The sequence below is a fragment of the Pseudomyrmex gracilis genome, unplaced genomic scaffold (assembly GCF_002006095.1).
Source record: "Pseudomyrmex gracilis isolate BER0280 unplaced genomic scaffold, ASM200609v1 scaffold_52, whole genome shotgun sequence".
Classification (NCBI taxonomy): Eukaryota; Metazoa; Arthropoda; class Insecta; order Hymenoptera; family Formicidae; genus Pseudomyrmex; species Pseudomyrmex gracilis.
Genome location: NW_018020636.1, coordinates 289,973 through 306,000, shown reverse-complemented (window position 1 = coordinate 306,000; position 16,028 = coordinate 289,973). Strand labels below are relative to the sequence as shown.

Below are 16,028 nucleotides of genomic sequence, written 5' to 3'. Positions count from 1 at the left end.
TTCCGGACATGGGTCCCTATACTCAAATGTTTTCTACTGTTGCACTGAATAACCCCTAGAAGTTTGATCCCATAGTTCTGAAACACCCTGTATATTATAATATAGATTAATATTTATATATATAATATACAAGGTGTCCGACAATTACTTTGAAATCTCTTGTAGGCAAAAGAAGTAAAACTGAGTCGAAAAGTCCTGAACTATTTTTTTCTATTACATATAATAAAGGAGTAATTATTGAATAAATCAAGCCAATCAGCGCCGACCTTTAGCCGAACGCACGTCAGTGAACCACACGTCTGGTGTGCGTGAGCGCTCCGCGCGTCTCACTGACGTGAGCTCGGCTAAAGGTCGGCGCTGATTGGCTTGATTTATTCAATAATTACTCCTTTATTATAAATAATAGAAAAAAATGGTTCAGGACTTTTCGACTTAGTTTTACTCCTTCTACCTGCCTACGAGAGATGTTAAAGTAATTGTCAGGCACCCTGTATATATATAATATATATAATTATCATATGTTATATATAATTATACGCTTGTTATCTAGTAAAGCTACATCTCTAATTATGTCACTTGTGCATGTCATTGTTTCGATTAAATCATTGTTATGGTGTTTAGTTAGCATTTAATATAGCATAAGTCAAAAAATTAAAAAATAAATTGAATTTAGCGACAAGATTAGAAGATAACTAAGATGGAATTATTTGTGTTATACATTCAACAACAACAAAATCCAAAGATAAAGTAGTGCGAGAAAGCAAAAATAAACAATAATTGATGAAAAAATGTTGATAAAGTGTTCCTCGCAGTTGCTTCTATTTGTATCTACTGAGTGTCCATTATTTCTTCTTTAGCATCTTCAGGATAAGTTAAACCATATAAAGCTGACAATGCTGCTTTAGCCGCAATTTTTTTGGCATCTTTTTTGTTCTTAGCTATAACACACATTTAGATATATTAACAATAATAAACATCACGTCAATTTTATTGTTCCTTGAAGTTTTTTACCTGTTCCTGAATATTCAGTTCCGTTAACATCAACAGCGAGGGTAAACATTGTATTTGGTGGATTACCAGAACGACTGACTTCAACGTACGTCAGTCCAGGTCTTACTTGATTCAGTAACATAACTGGATGTATACTCGTAGGATTAGGTGGAAGTTCTTTTTGAACTTGAGGTCTGGATGAGACAGAATTATCTCTCTTTAATCCTTTTCCAGCTGGTAAACCAGGTCGTGGAACTGGGACTGACGTTCCTTGATTATGCCATTCGAGGAAAAGTTTGTAAAGTGCAAAACTTGCTAATGAACTCCATGGAATTTCATCTTCGGCGTTATTTGTGGTATCCATGGCATTATTGTCATCGTTATTTTCTTCTTTCATTTCTGGATTATTACATGAACTAGATTTTTCTTCCAATTGTCCATCAGATTCAGAATCCATACGCGTATCTGATTGACCATCTGATTCAGCATCAATACGTGCTTTCATAGATGCTACAGTCATCTTCTCAAGTAGTAAACCTTTTAACGCGTTTTCAGCCGCGTTTTGACGAGCTTGTGGTTTGGACAATCCTTGCCCAACATATGTTTTACCATCAAGCTATATACATATATACATACATGTTGTAAATATATATGTTATTAATATATGTTATATTAATAAAGCATTTTTGATATATTATACATTATTATAAATATATTAAACGGTAAATAATACTTGGAAAGAGAGAGAGAAGTGTAACCAGAATGTTATAAAATTATAGCAATATGTTTAAAATTCTTATTTAGTAATGTTGTTACCTCAGCATGAACAACATAGAGTGAGAATTTGTCTCCAGAATTTGTCATCTGTGTCTCAGGATATGTAAACTGAACTCCAGCCTTCATTTCGTTCAATACCATTATTGCATTCTTAGGTTGCAAAGTCTTCCTCAGACGTTGATTCATACGAAGACGCTTCAATTTTTTGTTCACTTTAACTGCAGAAATAATTATATTAGATACGTAATTATAACAATGTAAACAGTTCAGGATCTGCTGTTTTATCAGCATAAAACTTCACATTGACTGCAGGAGAATCCAAGCTTAAATATTAACAGCATTGCACTTGGCACTCCTGAATCTTCAATTTTGCGCAGTGAAATGTCATCACAAAAGAGAAAATGAGCAACTTATATACCTCTGTGCAATTTATAACCAATTTAAAAATACTTACATCCTGGTATCTTCCTTCGCCATCTAGGATGGCCATCCTGCTGTTCGGCTTCTCTTTTTTCAGATTTGTTTTCTGTTTGATTATCAATATTGTCAGCAGGAGGAGGAGGAGGCGCAGAAGATGGAGCGGATGTAGGCGGAGTAGGTGCAGGCGGAGCAGGAGTACTTTGTGCAACAGTTGGAGGCTGTACATTTGCTGTACTATTTTTTAAGATTGGCTTCAATCGTTGCAACAATGGAGCTCCTGAATTTTGTTGAGATGGAGATTGTTGTTGATGTTGTTGATGTTGCTGTTGATGCGGCTGTTGTTGTTGATGCTGCTGCTGCTGTTGATGTTGCTGCTGCTGTTGATGTTGCTGCTGCTGATGTTGCTGTTGATGCTGCTGCTGTTGATGTTGCTGCTGTTGGTGTTGCTGTTGTTGGTGTTGCTGTTGCGAAGGCGACGATTGTTGTACTTGCTGTTGTGATTTTCCACTTAATGGCATATTTGATGGTAGTCGCATATGTGCGGACTGTTTTTGTCCTTGTTGCTGCGATTTCATGCCTTGTGGATTTGACATGTTCGGTTTGTAATTGCTTTGTTGCATGGACAAACCTTGTGATCCTTGATAATTTCCTTGCATGTCATGCTAAAACATAGAGGGTGGGTGTCGCCGCTACACAAGGAACCTTCGCGGTTGTGCTATACTACCAAGGTCTAGCATCGTATTGTGGACAATTAAATGCTACCCCCATAACTCATCAACCATATCACTTTTATTGGCTAATAATGCTTTACTCATGACTGTGTGTTAAATGTGTTAAATTAGTAAAAATGAAAAGAATAATAAGTAATGTTTTTATATTATATAAAATATTAATATAATATTTTTAACATATATATTAATATCTTTATATTGACAAAGAAATAATTTAGAGTTATTTTTTGTATTGCACTTGAATTGCAATACATTTTGAAAAAAAAAGAAAAAAAAATGTTTATAAGTTAAGTTTGTAAATAATACAATTACTATTTCGCATGCTCCAAAATATTATAAAGTAATCAAATGAAATTCAATGTTTAGTATGTCATGCATTTGATAGTAAGTAGAATGACAATAATTGACAATAATTTAGCATTCTACGATAGTGGAATAAACTTTGCACAAGTTTAGCATGAACTACCAAAAAAACAGTTTATGGTAGGATATGCTATGTGGGTAACCGACGACCTAGTCCCTGATTGAATGCACCTCCTCGGTATTGTTGTATAGCTACTAGAACCTGCATTGCAGGGGAGGGGAAAGTAGGAACCACTAATTAGTCAATAAGTGGAATCTCTAATGACAAATGGATTTCATACTTGGATTATAAAACTATAAGACATTTGCAATGTTGATATCACATTGATTATCTTACATAATCAATGTTTCACTTTGATTCTTACACTTGAATAACTTTTGTTGAAAAACTTATCCTTGTAAAAACATGTCTATTGTATATAAGAATAATAATAATGATGATAATATGAATAAATAAATATTAATAAAAATTGAAAGTAAGAATAGTAAATTGTATGCATATATTTAGAATAAAGAAATCACTTTAATGATTTGTTTCTCAAATATTTTTAAGTTTAATTGTTAAATTAATCCTTGCTTTCATGTGAATGTATGTAGAATCATGTTTTATACATATCTGTTAAAAGAGTACTAAAATATTGTAAATCATTTAAATCATTAATTAACATTCTTATAATCACTACTTTTGAGAAAATTTTAAAATATATATAATAAGTACATGTATTAATAAAATATACATGTACAAAAAATCATAAAACTTACTGAGCCATATGACCCTTGCATTTGATGACCTCTCTTGGATTCTGCAACATAGAATTATTATACTTTATAAAAATGAAACATACAAGTGATACATTATTTTGTTAGTCATTCTCTTAAAGAAAATGTTATTAAAACGTTCTGATATTGAATATATTGATAATCAGAATTAATTTTGTGCAATTTAATACAATTTTATAGCTTAATGTGTTTTAGAAAAAATATATAATTTGTAAAAATATTACATCACTAGTTATATATTTTTAACAAATATTCTGCATATGACATTTGTCATTCCTCAGTAATTATTCACATACACACATTTTATTGACTTTTTCTTTTGTTCGTTTCACGTACAACTTACATTTCCATCACAATTATTATTATCATGCTGATATATTCACACATAACGCAATAAGCTCAAAATAATTAACCATGACTACATGTATTCAATAGTCTTACCATTTCCATAGCCTTGATTCATTTTTCGCTGATACATCTTGGAAGTAAATCTGTGCTTCAAGTTTATATACGAATCTTTATTGAGATCTCTAACTTTTTGTAGAGAAGTTTCGAGTGTTTAATTTGATACGATCAATTACACGAACGTAAAACCCTAAATTTAATTAAAACTGTAAAATACAATGTGAATAAGTTGATTCACGACTGATTACTTTTGACTTCCTGTTCTTTATACACGGTAATGGTAATGTGATATTCACCCTCTACATAATCGATATGCACTGCGTCGTGTACCAGTATAAAGATAGAAATGAATAGGAAATGTCGCCAGTGATGTAGCTTGACCTGAGTTGCCTTACGCCGGAAATGATGAGTCCGCCATATTGGCGTTCAGCAAAACAGCGCGTGACCGCTGAAACAAGCTTTGTAGGTAGCAATCGAACGTGATTGGTAGCTTGTAGAACTGATGTCATAACTTTGATTTTTTGAAAACGCACGCGATAACGCCAATGTGGCTACATTTTTATGAAAACAAATTTGATTGGCTTTTCGTTTTTTGTCATGCGTAACGCTTTCTGTGCCAATATAATTATTGTCTTTTCAATGAGAGAAAGGTCCGCGGTCTTCGCATAGGGGTGGAATAGTGAGCAGAATGGGGGGCTTTTTCCGCGTCCCGTCGAAGGGGCAATTCGCAGAACGGACGAATTTGCGTCGGTTCGCGGACCTTTCTCTCATTGAAAAGACTATAGCTTATCTTACGTAATTAAAAATTAGATTAAAACGCACAATTAAAAAAATTTAAAATTCATTAGTCACAACTTAATATTTACTTGTTATTTAATCATATGTAAAAGTGATTTTTGTTTAACATGTTATATACTCAATTAGAAATTTGCATCAGTTTGTGTTTATATATTTAAAGACATCGTTTTAATGTTAAATAACAAAAATGTCATAAATCTCACAATTATTATACAAGATATTTATAGCGATCATTTCCATTAAAAAAGAGAATATACTTTTGCAGATTCAAAGTAATCCTTCCATTTCTTGCATAAATTGCATGTATGCATCGTCTTTCGTTTTCGGTTGCGCAGTTCTAACCGGTTGCGCTTCCGGTAATCGTTCGATAATTCTAGGAATATTGCTAGATTTCTTTTTGTCGTCTCTCTTTACGCGTAAAGACGTTGGTAAAAATCTCGTAACATCAGCGGCCAGATTTCTAATTTGCGGCTTTGCCTCGATAGTGGTGCTACTTTTCCCGTCCTTATCCTTCCTGTTGATCAATTGCGGCGCAGCGGAAAGAACATTGGGGGTCTTTGGTTGCGCGGTTGTTCCAGGCTGCGTTTGCATCTGTGGATTCGTTATGTTCGGTATATTCGACATTTGCATTTGCGATGGGGGAGGCATTCTAGGTATGGCTGAAGGTCCGGGTCTCAGTATTCTTGGCATTCCAGGTGGAGGACCTATTCAAAGCACAATTAAATTTATAAAATTATATGGTATTGATTTTTAAAATCCGGATGTATTAAACATGATATATCTAACTATTAAAATTATCACACACACAGATATATAAGAATTTGAAATAAAAATAAGAGAAAGAATATCGATGTATCACCAGGTGGTAATCGAAGCCCGATACGTGGTGGAGGCGGCGGCGGCATTCTAAGATGCAATGGCGGCGGAGGTGGCCGATAAAGTAAAGATGGCGGGGGTATACCCATCGGCGGCATTGTGTGCTGTTGCGTATGCTGGGAATGAGATGTGTGTTGTCCATGTCCGGCAAGATGATCCGACGCTCCAGGTGGTTCCGGTTCTTCGTCATCTGCTTTGTTATTAGATTTGTTATTGTTGGATTTAGCATTAGAATCATTCTCCGCTTCGAGCAGCGATAAGCGCGCGTTAAGATCCTGAGCACGTTCAGTCTCTCTCTTCTTATGAACAACCTCCATTTCCCGCATAAACTGATCAATGTCCTGCCCCGCCATTGCCAACATTTTCTGCTGCAACGTAGTTGGTTTGACTTTTGCCATATCTCGTTCCTTTTCCTTCTCTTTTTCAGTGTCTTTCTCCTTATTTTCTGACTCTTGTTTGTTCTCCTCCTCCTTGTCATCAGCAAATCGTATTGTTCTTGATTTTGTCGGAGGATCTTTAACCTGCCAGTTACATGAACAATAAAAGTATTTAAAGTTTTTTTTTTTTTTTTGATAATAGCAAACTAAATACTTACACTCTCAGACATATCCTCATCATCGCTGGATAATTCAGGAGGTGGAAATGGTGGAACACCAGGTGGCTCTTTGTTGGGAGCCAATGTAGGCACGGAAGAAGAAGCTGCATATGCACTGGTTTTTTTCAAAATGCTTGGCGGTATTGGAATGTTCATTAAAGGATGATGTTGCGATATGTAATGAGGATGAGGTGGATATATGTGTGCAGGTGGTTGTGGCATATCCGGTAATGGAATCTGTGATGGCAAGGATCCTACAAAAAGAAACTTGTATCAAACTGCTGTTTATATCATTTTTTTTTGTCTACAAAATATTATAGCAAATATAAAATCCATATTTTTATTATATATTTACCAGCATATATCCTAGATATGTCACTAGCAGCTGATGGCAATGGAATTTCATCAACTTGTACTTGTTGTGCATGTCTTACAGCTTCAAAGTAAGAAACCAAATCTATTCTTCTACGTTCATATTGTATCAATTGCTCTTTCAATTCCGCCCATTTTTCCTGGTCATCTTTTGCCTAAAAATTAAGTAGATATGAAGCACATTGCATTATAATCAAATTGTTAATCATAAGCTTACCAATACTTAATTTTGAAGAAAATTTACACAACTACATTATTTACATACTTACATACATTTTTAAGACACGGTCTAATGTCTCCTTAAGTTTTTTTCTTTTGTCCTTCAATACTTTTTCATTTAAGGGAGGAGGTTGCATTACATTGTACTCTGGAAAAAGTAATATATATATATCAATTTTATATATTAAAAAAATACTTGTACATAAAATCTCTAAGATTGCTCTTTAGACTAACCCATCTGATCTATTTTTTCCATTTCTTCAATAATCTGTGCAGGATCTTTGCCTTTTAAAACAGCTGCTCTTACCAATTGACGTTGTTTTTTGTTCTTTTTCAATTCCTTTTTACGAGCTTCTTTTCCTACAATAACACAATACATGCAGAAATATGTGTATATAAATCTTAAACTATTAATAAAAGTTTTTAAAATTTAAATTAAAATGCATTCAACTTTTATCACTAATTTTGAAACATATAAAATGTTTAGTTTTGTATTTTTGCAATTTTGAAGATACTGTTTAGAAAGTTTGGTTATATTCTGAGACACTAACGTGCTTGATCAGTGGGATTCATGTATTTCCCACTTTTTGTGGTATTAATCGAACGGCGTCCCATTTTTGAGAAATTCTTCGCAAACTGTTCGCTACAAACAATTCACTTGAAACAATCTACTGCAAATTCAGTAAAATTTTACGCGAATAGCATTTGAATATATACACACATAACACACTGACATAAGCCAAAAAGTAAAATCGGTCGGAAAAATCACTGGAAGAAACGACTTGATTCTGTTTTATCTTATGGATATACACAAATGAGACCAGTGAAGTTTTGTAGTCGATCTCACGATGGCGTTTCAATCACATTGTCAGTGATTGTTCTTATCGACGGATCTTACTGGATGAACGTATATAGTTCATGCCCGATTGGTATGTGCTAACCAATAATTGGCTTCGTGTTCAAAATACGATCACTTCTCGTAAGTCACGTACAGAAAATTCGCACAATGTTTTAATAAATTGCCAAGTGATCAATTACGTGATTGATTATTTGTAACGAGAAATTGCGCGATTGTCCAAAATTGTAGTAGAACGTTCGTGCGGAGTGTTCCGCAAATTTAACATATGATCGGTCATTTTTACGATACGATCTGTCGTTTCTTGATTTTGCACAATCATTTCTCGATTATTCGAACTTGCTGCGAAATTTCTACGATTTTCTCGTCCTGAAACTCAAGATTATGATATCTCTTCAATCGCAGAATCAGGTTTGTAAACTTTTTTTTAATGTCGTAGAATTACATCAGCAAACTTTTGACACTGTTGTATCTTGCACATATTTTGCAATCTTGATCGTTTATATATATATACATATATATATATAAACGATTGTTAACTACAAAGATTATTGCTTCTTTTGTCTTTACTGAGTGTAGAAATTATAATAATTATTTTCTGATAAATGTAGTTCATAATCTTCGATCTTTAGGTGTTATACCATCTAACACAGTTGGCATTGACAGTAGCTCCTAGGACAACTACATATTCGATCCAAGCTAAGAAACAAGATGAATCTAAACAAAAAAATACAGAGGAGACAACAATTTGTAGAGAGAGTTTTGAAGAGGTACTTCTTTTTTTTCAGTTTACTTTGAGTGTGTATATTGTTAGATTTCTTTTACAGTTATCTTTAGCAGAACTATTTTTGATTTAATCTATTTCAGGCAACAAAAAATTGTACAGAACTATCAGAAATAAATATAAATACTTTAAATGCACTAAGAAGAATGAAAGAAAATAAAGTATATGTGATATTGGATAATATATCTAGTAGTGTATTGAGAAAACCTTTGGAAGAGAATAGCAAGTGGAAAGTGTCTTACATATCTGGCCTAAGTTTTGACGAAAACAAACAGGGTTTTCCATGCTCACCATTAACAGAGCCTGTTGTTCTATCTGCCATTTGTCTACATTCAAAACAACAACCTAAATTATTACACACATGGTATGCCAAAACATTACACAGTCATATGCCAATTCGTACATTTAAGTCTCAGCGTAGCATTAAAATTGAACTGGAACAAAATCCGTCATTAATGAATAGAGTGAAGAAGTGGCTTGGTTTGTCTTCCAATATTCATATGGTATGACATTTGTAATTTAAACAATTATTATCTAAATGTAATTTAATAAATTATTATCTAGTCAATATGATTAACTTATCTGATAAATCTTTTTAATTTTGGTAGAGTTTGGTGCATGAGCCAAAGACTGCGGATTATCAAAAGTTAAACAAAATTCTTAACAATACTGATGTATCAGTAGACGAACAAAAGAGAATAAAAATTGCCTTTGTAGAAGGATATGAGTCTGGATTACAACGGCAGATATATAGCCGAGCAACGATGTTGTTTAAACTCATACAGAATATAATAATTCTTGGTTCTGTCATTCTTTTTATCTGTTTTTATCGTACGTAAAATAAATAAATAATTAATATGTTTAATTTTACTGAAAGTATTTTTATTGGTTAGATTCAATTTTGCAGTTAGCTATCCAGGAGGAGGAATATTCAAGCTTCCTATGAACCATACAATAGAGATCGATCCTGAGGACATTCAGGTTACTTTTGATGACGTTAAAGGGGTGAGAAAAAATTTGAAAATATGCTTGATTGACTTCTGTCATTATATAAAAATTTTTATATAAATTAATGTTTTCTCATCTGTATTTGTTTAATACAATCTGTATATGTAAAAATTACAGGTGGACGAAGCAAAGCAGGAACTTCTGAATGTAGTGGAGTTCTTGAAAAATCCTGATAAATTTTCTGCTCTTGGTGGGAAGTTGCCAAAAGGAGTATTGCTGGTCGGACCGCCAGGAACAGGAAAGACGTTGTTAGCTCGCGCAGTTGCGGGAGAAGCTGGTGTACCATTCTTCCATGTAGCAGGTCCAGAGTTTGATGAAATCCTTGTCGGCCAAGGCGCTCGACGCGTCAGAGATTTATTCAGTGAGTTGAAGCACAAAAAAAAAAAATTGATATTTTATGTAATCGTGCTAATATTCTTATACAATTTGCAGGAGCTGCAAAAGAAAGAGCGCCTTGCGTAGTTTTTATTGATGAGATCGATTCTGTGGGTGCAAAACGAACAAATTCAGTTCTTCATCCTTATGCGAATCAAACGATCAATCAATTGCTCTCTGAAATGGACGGGTGAGTTTGCGAGAATTAAAGTTGGACTTGATGTTTTAGCGGCTGTTTATTTAGTATCTTGCTTTAACGATATATTATCAATAAAGTAAAATCTTTTTATCTTATTTCAAGTATCTGTGCGATTTGTTTTAAGCTTTCGTCAGAATGAAGGTGTTATAGTACTCGGTGCCACTAACAGGCGCAAAGATCTCGACAAAGCTTTAATGCGCCCCGGGCGCTTCGACGTCGAGATTTACGTCAATAAGCCCGATTATTCGGGCCGTAAAGAAATATTAGATCTCTACTTATCCAAGATATTAACGCACGACGTTGACACGGTTTATCTAGCACGCTGCACTACAGGATTTACTGGTGCCGATCTCGAAAACATGGTAAAGAAATCTGTTCTCAATAATATAAATTGTACATTTGTGTTTTTGATATTTAAAAAGCGGTGTAAATTGATTTTTTTTTATTGTAATAAATATTAATTAAGGTAAACCAAGCTGCGTTACGTGCAGCAATTGATGAGGCAGACTGCGTCACTATGAAGCACTTGGAGTATGCTAGAGACAAAGTGCTGATGGGTCCTGAAGGCAAGCTCAAGTTACAAGACGAAGAAGTGAATCGTATCACAGCGTATCACGAAGCGGGACATGCGCTAGTAGCATTTTACACAAAAGATGCTACTCCACTTCATAAAGTCACTATTGTGCCACGAGGACCGTCATTAGGTCATGTATGTATATAAGTACTTATTAATTATATAAAAGACCAATCAATTAACTTAAATTGTATTCACTTTTTTGTTTGATTTCTAATATACTAATTACATTTCTTTTATTTCAGACTTCCTATATGCATGAAAAGGACGTTTATCACACTACAAAGTCACAGTTGTTAGCTACTATGGACTCTATGATGGGTGGGAGAGCTGCAGAAGAGTTAATATTTGGGTCGGAAAAAGTAACGACGGGAGCTTCTTCTGATTTACTAGTATGACTATCTTTAATATATCGTAACTTGTAATTCTATTGCATTTTATTGCATATTGTTCTATGTATAAGTTTGGTTTAAATGTTATCAACAGTTTAAATGTTTTTGTTTAACATTTCTTTACAGCAAGCAACACAGATAGCCGAGATGATGGTTAAGAGTTACGGGATGTCAGACAAAGTAGGATTGAGATCAATAGTTGAAAATAAAAAGTTTTTCACCAACAACAACGCGTATGCGCCAAGCACGAACGAACTCATTGACAATGAAGTAAAGAAGCTCTTGCAAGTAAGTTTAACGTTTCGGTTAGGTTAGGTTAAAGCAAGAATCAATTTTTACAAAACAAGTTACTTAAGATAATTTTATATACACATATATTAATTATAGTTAATTTTTTGAAACAATAAGAGAGTTTATTGATTACAATTCTTTTTTTCTTGTATCAACTTGTTATTTATATTTTTAAGGAATCATACGAACGTGCAAAGACAATTTTAAAAACACATATGAAGGAACATAAACAGTTAGCGGAAGCGTTGTTGCAATATGAGACATTGGATGCCGATGATGTGGCTGCCATAGTAAATGGTAAAACACTATAAAACATGTACACACAAATATATATAATAATAAAACATTAATTTTTGACAATTGTCGATTTAATATATTTGTAAGCTCTATTCTCTCGTATTTAAAATTGTTTTAGAAACTGGACTTGGTAAACAAGACTTGTCCACATTTTCTCCAAAACGAAAAGGAACTGTGAAATAAAAGCTGTTTAAAAACAAATTTTTTTTTTTAGAAAAGGTAGGAATAAAGTGTAATTGTATAAAATTTGACTGGATAGGATAATTCTTATTTTGTACAAGAAGAAAATTTAAATTTACATGAAATGTAAAATATATATATACACACACACACACACATGTTCAAATCTTGTGCAAAAGTTGTTTTCAAGATTTCAATTTAAGCAACTCCCGGGTTTTAAATATTTAAAATAGATAATAACGCGTTTAGATAGATTATTGTCTCTTGACAAAGAGAAATTGTATAATTTTTTACTGAAATAGAGCAGCACACACATACATATACGTATAAAATATATTTCCATAATTTTCTAATTTTTAATAGAATATTTATTATCGCTTACGTTAAGTTCGCGAACAGTCGATAATTTAATTAAAATTTTTACTAGTTATGCTACATAGCTTTTTGCTTATATAAAAATTTTCAAACTAATAATGAATATAGTCAGTAAAAAAGTGTGTTTACATATTAAACGTAATCTTTTATTGTTCTGTTCTACATTTGTTTATTAACGTAAAAACCGATATCTTTGATTCTTTTCAAGCCAGAAATAGTATAAAATTTAAAATGATAAAATAATTAATAGGAAGTGTGTCATGACAAATTATTGAAATGTTGGTCTTTTCTACGATTGCATTCACAACTTGTTTGGTCCGTGATTAAGACGATTACAAAACACTCAACAAGCAGGAAAGTATAAACAAAGTTTAGTTTTTTATTCAAAAATATTATTAAAAAAATGATGAGTTGAAAAATTGTGCACAAACAATATTATATAAAAATGTATATATACATTATACATATAATACACGTGTATATATATATATATATATATATATATTTATATATGTTTATATATATTTATATATATGTGTATATCTCAAGACTCGTATGTTGTTATCTCATCCCTCTAGTTTCCTATATTTACTGGTTATAGTTTTTTTTTCAAATATATGTTTAATAATTAATTTAATGTAGAAAAAAACCAAAATCAAGTTAACGTAGAAATTTAAAGATAACGGAATGCAATGTTACATCTCATATGATTAATTTTTAAATTTAATAAGTACACATGATGATGTAACAATTGTTATTCTGTTATTTTTATTATCAATACTTAAACTCTCTGGTTCACGTGACATGTGTTAATTATAAATTTTTAATATTGGCGGTGAATTTTTTTCGGGACGCAATTTTGTAACATACATACCGCCACCTATCGGTGATTTGAACGAAGTGATTTCCGCGGGCAATATTTTATTTCGCGCCACTATAATAATTCATGTTGTATGACATACAACACACGGTAATCGCGCATCGTCGACGTCGTTCGTACGAAATAGTGTGCCAAACGATCGTTGCAGTACCTCAATTAAGGTAAACGTACCGGTTACGATATGGTCGTATGTTTGTTTGCTCGTGATGTTTGGGTTTACGCACAGTGTGGAAATGCATACGTTACATTGTTTGCATCGCGGCGCGAGACTCGTTATATAGTTTTTTTTTTCGTTGCTCCGATGTATGTACATCGTCATGTCGAGTATTGGTCAATTGTTAATCGGAGTGACAAGTGCTTCTAATTCCCGGTCGCACTAATGAGTAGCGCAATCAAGTAAAAGATTCGAAATCTAAACGAGGATCGATTTATCACTGATACAACTCGTTGATGACGTGCTGTGAAAAAACATACATCGCTATCAGGTAAAAAAAAGTCTGTTATTGTCATATAAAAATATATTTTTGCACGACAGAGTACGTAATAATAAATTCTTTCGGGCGAAAATCATTAATGTTTAAATGACAGCAATAAATATATTCCATAATATATTCCGTAATATATTCCACACAAAAAATGATTAAAGTGGTTTCCACAATAAAAGTCCTGGAAGGAAACTTTTTTCACGAACAGAGGAAAAATTCTACTGGAACAACACTAAAAATTATGTTTATTTCGCGGAAAAGCATTTTTGTATATTTAATGCAAAAATTTTATTACAATAATTTTTATTTCAACTTCGAAAAGAACATTCGTCGCGCTGCGCGCGGATGTGGTTATGCGTAAAGTTAACGCGATCGACGTGTATCTCGATAGTTCGATATATCGCGTGAAAGTAGAAAAAGTCTCGATCCCAGACGCCGTCATTTCGCGCCCGCTCGTCATCCCGACACGCGGAAAAGCGCGCGAATTTACGCGTCGCGTGAAGTTTCGCGCCGCGGCTTTTTGGTATCGCAATTATATCGGGCGTGGGGCCGGAGATTGAGTCCGGGCTCATAACTCTCGCCGGTCGTAACGTTCAGCTGCAGGCCGTTCGTTCGACCGTGCCTGCATTTCATAGGCCGCCAGATGTTACGCGTCTACATATCAGCGCGGCTCACCACTTCAACGCGAACGCGCGGTACGTACGTACGTATTCATTACTAAATTACAAGCAACACGAGTTGAAAGAGAGAGAGAGAGAGAGAGAGAAGTGACGCGGCTGTGCGAAACAGAGGTTGGTTGAACTGCGTTTCGACCGCGAATCGCCGATGGCACGTAAAACAACGGCGTCGACGAGCGGCTGTTTATTCAGCCACGACGAAAACCCCCTGGCATGTGCAACCGCCTTCTCGCATCTCGCGCAAAGGTAATTGTCCACTTAAACGCGTATGAATTTTACAATTTAACGAGACAACGAATAATCGATATACTTGTTTAATTAAGTGTATTAAGTACAAAACTTCTTTAATTACTATAGAACGCAACATATAAATCGGATTGTTTTAATATTTCAATTGAGCTTTTTCATTTGCTACTTGATTACTTTCTGATTTAGAATTAGATGTATATATCTTATTATTAATTAGATCTTTTTTTTTTTTTATCACCGCCTTAATATCTAGGTTAAATTTATATCCTCTGCGGATTACAATTTCTTCAATTTTATTATCATTCAGCAATCAATCATCCATAGAAATTATGATGAGGGAGCGAACAATCAATTCATTACTTAACCCCTTTCGGGCTTATCTCATCCGGGGAATTATACACCTCCGGCCGCTATCTTCTCGTCGCGGAAAATTGCTCGCGCTCCGCGCCTCCTCTTCCTCAAAACAATCTCTAAACAATCCAAATTAATTCGAGCGGATGCGCGCGACGATCGCATTTTCTCCTCGCGGATAAATCACGCGGGGCAAAGAGGGAGCGAGAGAGAGAGATAGGAGAGAAGGAGAAGTACTCGAAGAGCACACGGACTTGTAGCGAGCGGCTACAAGCGCGGCGATGACGAGGGGTGGTTTCTAGGAGGGAGGGAGGGAGGGTTACATTGTCTGGGGAAGGCGAACACTATTTGCCGGCAAAGTAGATTAGGTCGGTATTGATAGAGACGGAGCGGCGGAAAGAGAGAGGAAGTAATAGACCGATAAGGGTTGAAGGAGGTTGGACGGCGAGAAGGAGAAGAAGCTAGATAGAAGATGAGAGGAGGATAGATGAAGGTAGGTTCTCTGAGACGGCCAATATAGGATGGGATATAGCAATAGAGTTTCGCTTACGAGGTATAACCGCGTTAGACGATGCCCTTTGTTGTATCAGTGCGCCGAGACGCAATTGCCTTAAGTTCTGATCTCGCGAGATGTTGGATGACGGTTCAGGAAGACGGATGTCGGCGCGATCGGCGTTTCTTTCTTTCTTCAATTTCACGCAATTCCTCGACTCGAATTCGCATCAGCGA

At 34.4% G+C, this 16,028-nt stretch overlaps 3 protein-coding genes across 3 annotated transcripts; 1 reads left to right on the top strand and 2 right to left on the bottom strand.

Annotated features, from left to right (window-relative positions):
* Positions 1-459: 459 nt before the first annotated feature.
* Positions 460-4,802, bottom strand: LOC109853662 (myotubularin-related protein DDB_G0290005-like). The gene is made up of 6 exons (XM_020425977.1): positions 4,503-4,802; positions 4,044-4,084; positions 2,222-2,849; positions 1,807-1,985; positions 1,012-1,606; positions 460-938 (listed from the first exon to the last, which is right to left on the bottom strand). Exons 1-6 carry the CDS (start codon positions 4,537-4,539, stop codon positions 829-831), a joined length of 1,590 nt encoding a protein of 529 aa, XP_020281566.1. The 5' UTR covers positions 4,540-4,802; the 3' UTR covers positions 460-828.
* Positions 4,803-4,955: 153 nt separating this feature from the next.
* Positions 4,956-8,069, bottom strand: LOC109853661 (WW domain-binding protein 11). The gene is made up of 7 exons (XM_020425975.1): positions 7,878-8,069; positions 7,561-7,686; positions 7,377-7,474; positions 7,091-7,262; positions 6,736-6,989; positions 6,124-6,661; positions 4,956-5,968 (listed from the first exon to the last, which is right to left on the bottom strand). The coding sequence occupies exons 1-7, from the start codon at positions 7,939-7,941 to the stop codon at positions 5,532-5,534; spliced, it is 1,689 nt and encodes a 562-aa protein (XP_020281564.1). The 5' UTR covers positions 7,942-8,069; the 3' UTR covers positions 4,956-5,531.
* A 167-nt stretch (positions 8,070-8,236) lies between these two features.
* On the top strand, positions 8,237-13,087 carry LOC109853658 (ATP-dependent zinc metalloprotease YME1 homolog). The gene is made up of 13 exons (XM_020425972.1): positions 8,237-8,593; positions 8,815-8,952; positions 9,050-9,469; positions 9,575-9,797; positions 9,874-9,971; positions 10,092-10,335; positions 10,407-10,539; positions 10,673-10,910; positions 11,015-11,257; positions 11,368-11,514; positions 11,641-11,802; positions 11,982-12,102; positions 12,221-13,087. Exons 1-13 carry the CDS (start codon positions 8,567-8,569, stop codon positions 12,283-12,285), a joined length of 2,259 nt encoding a protein of 752 aa, XP_020281561.1. The 5' UTR covers positions 8,237-8,566; the 3' UTR covers positions 12,286-13,087.
* Positions 13,088-16,028: the final 2,941 nt, after the last annotated feature.

Coding starts and splice junctions, on each gene's coding strand:
- LOC109853662 (XM_020425977.1), bottom strand. CDS start 4,539: ATGTATCAGCGAAAAATGAATCAAGGCTATGGAAATG. Junction 2,850..4,043: donor TGCAAGGGTCATATGGCTCA/GTAAGTTTTATG, acceptor TCTATGTTTTAG/CATGACATGCAAGGAAATTA. Junction 1,986..2,221: donor GCGAAGGAAGATACCAGGAT/GTAAGTATTTTT, acceptor TTATTTCTGCAG/TTAAAGTGAACAAAAAATTG.
- LOC109853658 (XM_020425972.1), top strand. CDS start 8,567: ATGATATCTCTTCAATCGCAGAATCAG. Junction 9,972..10,091: donor CTTTTGATGACGTTAAAGGG/GTGAGAAAAAAT, acceptor TAAAAATTACAG/GTGGACGAAGCAAAGCAGGA. Junction 12,103..12,220: donor TGTGGCTGCCATAGTAAATG/GTAAAACACTAT, acceptor AAATTGTTTTAG/AAACTGGACTTGGTAAACAA.
- LOC109853661 (XM_020425975.1), bottom strand. CDS start 7,941: ATGGGACGCCGTTCGATTAATACCACAAAAAGTGGGAAATACATGAAT. Junction 6,990..7,090: donor CATATCTAGGATATATGCTG/GTAAATATATAA, acceptor TTCTTTTTGTAG/GATCCTTGCCATCACAGATT. Junction 5,969..6,123: donor CGGGCTTCGATTACCACCTG/GTGATACATCGA, acceptor TGCTTTGAATAG/GTCCTCCACCTGGAATGCCA.